This window comes from Poromitra crassiceps (genome assembly GCF_964638095.1).
Source record: "Poromitra crassiceps genome assembly, chromosome: 5".
NCBI classification, from domain to species: domain Eukaryota; kingdom Metazoa; phylum Chordata; class Actinopteri; order Beryciformes; family Melamphaidae; genus Poromitra; species Poromitra crassiceps.
Genome location: NC_139642.1, coordinates 49622984 through 49628675, shown reverse-complemented (window position 1 = coordinate 49628675; position 5692 = coordinate 49622984). Strand labels below are relative to the sequence as shown.

The 5692-nt window shown below is 47.0% G+C and overlaps 1 protein-coding gene across 1 annotated transcript in view; it reads right to left on the bottom strand.

Moving 5' to 3' along the window:
* Positions 1 to 729: 729 nt before the first annotated feature.
* The window catches only part of LOC310776566 (uncharacterized protein), a gene marked incomplete at its 5' end in the record, with an annotated part of 23617 nt that continues 18654 nt past the window's right edge, over positions 730 to 5692 (bottom strand). The window contains 5 exons of the mRNA XM_083636745.1: positions 730 to 1685; positions 1791 to 1941; positions 2971 to 3147; positions 4207 to 4253; positions 5151 to 5270. Coding sequence (XP_083492871.1) covers positions 1249 to 1685; positions 1791 to 1941; positions 2971 to 3147; positions 4207 to 4253; positions 5151 to 5270 — 932 coding nt within the window. The 3' untranslated portion in view covers positions 730 to 1248. The remainder of the gene's footprint in view (positions 1686 to 1790; positions 1942 to 2970; positions 3148 to 4206; positions 4254 to 5150; positions 5271 to 5692) is intronic.

Here is a 5692-nt window from a genome sequence, read left to right as displayed (position 1 = left end):
AAATGGAGGTCTGAACACCAATCACAGGGCATCATGGATTCCTGGATGCTCCCACTGAAGCCCATCCTCCGTAAGAACATCTTCTCCGTAAGAGCAACTCAGACACACTGCGCACTCCAAGGCAAGTCTCCCAGTCATCAGATTCATTGTAGGTTCATGATGAGTCTGTAGGGTCATGATGAGTCTATAGGGTCATTGTAGGGTCACGCTAAGTCTGTAGGTTCACGATGAGTCTGTAGGGTCATGATGAGTCTGTAGGGTCATGATGAGTCTGTAGGGTCATGATGAGTCTGTAGGGTCATGATGAGTCTGTAGGGTCATTGTAGGGTCACGATGAGTCTGTAGGGTCACGATGAGTCTGTAGGGTCATGATGAGTCTGTAGGGTCACGATGAGTCTGTAGGGTCATTGTAGGGTCATGATGAGTCTGTAGGGTCATTGTAGGGTCATGATAAGTCTGTAGGGTCATTGTAGGGTCATGATGAGTCTGTAGGGTCACGATGAGTCTGTAGGGTCATTGTAGGGTCATGATGAGTCTGTAGGGTCATTGTAGGGTCATGATAAGTCTGTAGGGTCATTGTAGGGTCATGATGAGTCTGTAGGGTCATTGTAGGGTCATGATGAGTCTGTGGGGTCATGATGAGTCTGTAGGGTCATGATGAGTCTGTAGGGTCATGTTGAGTCTGTAGGGTCATTGTAGGGTCACGATGAGTCTGTAGGGTCATGTTAAGTCTGTAGGGTCATTGTAGGGTCATGATGAGTCTGTAGGGTCATTATAGGTTCATGATGACTGTAGGGTCATTGTAGGTTCATGCTGAGTCTGTAGGGCCATGATGAGTCTGTAGGGTCATTATAGGTTCATGATGAGTCTGTAGGGTCATGATGAGTCTGTAGGGTCATTATAGGTTCATGATGAGTCTGTAGGGTCATTGTAGGTTCATGATGAGTCTGGGGGTCAAGGATCGAGTGCCTGCTGTTTCTCATAGTCGCCCGTTTCAATCCTCAAAGACGACAATAACCTTTTGACCCTTCTACTTAGCAGCCTTTGTTCCTAAGTTGTCGTCTGAGCTCATAAAGATCACAGGGTCTCCGCCCGAGGAAGTCACAGTAGACTCACCATCACCATTACTGCAACAAAGACACAGTGGCAGGGGCTGGAGTCAGGGGTCCCGTGAGCAAGACACAACGGAACAAATACAAAAAATAAAAAATAAAATCCTCAGAAGCAAGAGAGTTCAAAGTTCAAAGGTCAGGCCTCCAATTCTTGATTGTCTGTGTAGTGGAAGCGGTTCAGCTTCTCCCTCTCACGATTTGAGATGTCCAGTTTGGGGGCGTGGGCTGATTTGAGTGCTGGGGAGGGGTGCGAGGGGGAGGGGGAGGGAGGCAGCGTGAGTTCGATCTCCTCGTAGCAACGAGAGAGCGGGGCGGGTGCCGGGGTGTGAGCGAGCGGGGCAGCGGGGGGCAAGAGGGGGATGGGACGCTCCACGTTTCGGATGAGGTTGACGATCTCCCTCTGGTTGTTGATGCCCTCTTCCTGCGGACCGCCTTGTTGCTTTTTCCGCCTCCGGTGGAGGTGGGAGAGAATGCAGGCGCAGGCGGCGCAGGCACAGACTGCCACTAAGGCCGTCACGCCCACCAACACCATGTAGAAACCGAGTCCCCCGCGCGTCGTGTCGGACATGGCGCCTGGTAGAGACATGGAAGGAGAGGTTACATGTCAACATGAGTTCAAAAATATCTTTTTACAGGTACACATACTTTTTCATACACACACGTGTATATTTCCCTTACCTGGACAGTGTTGACCAGTGCAGGGGTCTTTGAGGCTCATGCACTCATTACCATAATGACCCTCGGGACAGGCACACATATACCTGCCCTCTGTGCTGTGGCAGGACACCCCCTGCTGGCACGGGTTGGGATTACACAGATCCAACACAACCTGAAATAACAAAATCAACAAAATAATCAGAAGAGCAATAGAAGCTGCTTATGAGACATTTTGTTGTGGTACATTATTTCAGTAGGGGAACACAGAAATGTGGACCACGGCAGCTCAGCAGGCAAATAGTAAACAAAAATGAAAGAGGGGAGCTCCTTGAAGTTTTTCGAAGAAATTGTATTTAATCCAGAAGTAATATATTCGTGTACACAGCAGTGTTACAAACAGAATATATCTTCACAAAAGTACACGGGCAAACAAAACGCTATGCGCGTTTCAACCACACAGGGTCTTCATCAGGCTCACCTCTATTCCAGCCTGATGAAGACCCTGTGTGGTTGAAACGCGCGTAGCGTTTTGTTTGCCCGTGTACTTTTGTGAAGATATATTCTGTTTGTAACACTGCTGTGTACACGAATATATTACTTCTGGATTAAATACATTATTTCAGTACTCATGATGCATTCCAGACAACTCAGTCCTTGGGATTTTCTGAACTTCTGGAAAAAGTACACCGGAACGCCACTCTAATTCGGAGTTTCGACTTGTAAACTCGGAGGTGGCACTTTTCAACTGGCAAATTCTCACCTCGAGTTGTCTGGAATTCAGCATCAGTCCTAACAGTCCACTGTCTTGGTTTTGCTACTTCAGTTACCCCTGTGTTGTATTAACACATTAACCTACATAGGCTGTCTAGCACTGTGGTTCCAAAACTGGGAGCCTGGGACCTCCAGGAGTTCTTGAGGTGGATGTACAGTGTCCTCACTCCTCAACAACATGGGAAATAGTTGAATTTCACCAATATTTTCAATGTATTGCACAGTGAAATAATGTATGAAATCGGCTATTTTAATCAAAACTGTCAATCAATTCTCTAGCTAAATCACATCCAAACACAAAACATCTTCTCAGATGGGGGTCTGCTGGGGCAGAATTTGACCGGGTGGTCGTCCGTGGGCTAATACAAACCTATAGGAAGTCCTTAGAGTGAAAAGGTTTGGGAACAATATTTTGGGAAAATGTACCAACCTCACACAACAATCCTGAGTATCCCACGGGACAGTTGCAGGTGGCGGTCCTGCCATCCTTCTCCACACACTGTGCTCCATGCAGACAGGGGGCGCTGTCACACGGACTGGGGGCAGTCTGGCAGTATTTCCCAGAGAAACCAGGCAGGCACAAACATCGAGACCCTGACACCAGGTCCTGAGTGGGACAGTACGGATTGCTTTGCAGTGAGAAACATGTCGGCGTGGCAACAAGGAAACAGCAACCACAACAGGTCATGCACAGTGCTCAGTGGTGATGATGATGATGTTGAAGTGAAGAGAACAGACATTAGGGAAGGAAGAGGGAGATTAGTCGCAGACCCACAGATCTAGCCTGGTTCAAATCATCCTGATCACAGGACCTCACATTCTGTCTCACTCCACAGATAATCTGGACTTCCAGCCGTCCACATCGATTTCCTGAAATTACAATGTAACAGAGCCAATCAAGGACTGTATCATCGTTGATGACGTAACCGGGCCAATCAGGGCTGCCGCTGGCAAAACAGTAATGGCCCCTCCCGAACAACGAGCTGTAACGTTAACGTTAGTAGAGTAAACAACACAACCATAAGTGCAGTTATTGCAGAAATAGACTCAATAACAATTCAACAAGAACAAGAGTATGCACCAGCGGAGTGTCTCGGCAGGAAAGAGGCTTTCGTTATTCTTTGGATTGGATTTGGCGATGCTGATTGGCTGGAGGAGTCTGTCGAGGCTACTACTCCCGCCCACTGAAATCGAACGAGTGGCTGGAAGTCCAGACTGATCCATGGAGCGAAAACAGAATGTGAGGTCACATGATCAGGATGGTTTTAAGCAGGCTACCACAGATCTACCAGAGGTCATGTGATCAGGATGGTTTTAAGCAGGCTACCACAGATCTGCCAGAGGCCATGAAACATTTGGCCATCTAAAGAAAATATTGCCCACATCTGGAGAGGAAATAATAAAAAAGGGAGACGCTTTAATTCCCGAAGATGCCTTTGGGCTTTAACATAAATACAATTCTCCCTTTTAATTATTTGTTTCCCAAGTGGTGCAGAGTGTTTAACATTTTATTGAACAGACAATGAGACAGACAAAGGAAGAGTGAATTGCCCACAGTGGACAGGAGAGAGAGGCAGACAGGAAAACAAGCAGTGTGACCGATGCTCAGAGGGAAGCTGATACGACAGACAGGCAAATGAGACCGAGACAGAAAGTCAGCGCTCACCTCACAGCGTCCTCCGTTCACACACAAACCCTGGCAGCTGCTGTTCCCTGCAGATCACAATGCTATTAATCCATCACACAAACAAAACAAGTACTTTTTCTTTTACAGATCCCGCCCTGTTTTCTCCACAATTGTACCATTTACCCCTGCTGTCCCCATCATAGGCCTTTTTGACAGCGGCCAGGAAGTTGGAAACCCTCGTTAATGTTTTGCTTGCACCTGTGTTTACCCTTCCTTTTCGACACAAAATGGCCGCCGTGAAAAAGGGTCCATAGCTCCACCCCCTCTACCGAACTGGGCAGAGTTGTAGACTAGCACATGCTTCCTCCGATACACGTGCAGTCACCAGCCATTTATTGTCACCTGACAGCGAGGAGTAGGACATGCTATTCCCTCCAGTTCCCCTCCCCACAGTGCAGTGACCAGGACATATACCCTTAATCCGGCTTCTGACCCGCAGACACGGCCAATTGTGCCTGTATGGACGCCCGACCAAGCCAGAGGTAACATAGGGGCTCAAACCTGCGGCCCCAAGTACTCCTTTTTCCCCATGAAAAGTATCTTGATGGTATTTCTAATTCATATAAGGCGATATACCGAGCGAAAACACAGACAAGATTGAAGATAGGGCGGTACTGACGTGATACAGCAGGTCATGGGTCAGATTAGAATTTGTGATGTTTTGAAAATGTGTCATGTGTTTTTATATGGTGATGTGTCGGTACACAGTGATAAGAAACGATGGTCAAAAGCAGCACTTGACACAAGCTTATGAACAGTGTCCTACTGCTCATGTCTGTCAGCGATGGCCTGCGTCAGCTGATCGATGGGGTTCATTACAGTAGACCTGCAAAATGATCTAGAGCTCGGGAGCTTTGGGCCTGAGGGACAATGCTGTTAAACACAATCTCCTCTCTTCTCCTCTCCTCTCCTCTCATACTCACTGATGTCACAGTTAGGCCCCGCCCACCCAGGAAGGCAGTCACACAGGTATCCGCCGATCAGGTTGCGGCAAGAGTGTGCATGGACACATACATGTACGCTCAGTTCACACTCATTGGTGTCTAAAGAGAGAAGAGAGAATAGAGAAAAGTTACTCAAATAGAACATTCCATCTATTTTCACTGCTGCTGAACAGGGACATTCACTCTTCATTCAGACAAAAACGGTTCGCTACAAACATTTTAAGTCTTACCTAGGGGTTTGACCAATCAGATTTTTTGAGAGCGGACTAATAACATTTTTGGATTGAAGCAATAACCAATATTTTGTGCCGATACTCTATATATAATTTTTTGCATTTTCAGACCAAAAAAGTAAAAACTGGCAGAATTGTATTCTTGGTAGTGTCATAAAAGCCTTTGAAACACAATTGAAACCATCTTGGGACTCTAATCTCTCCACTTAAACCCATACAAATGAAATGTGCAGGTGGGTTAGCGAGTTGAGGCAGGTTTCATTGCAGGGTTTGAGTCAAATCATATCC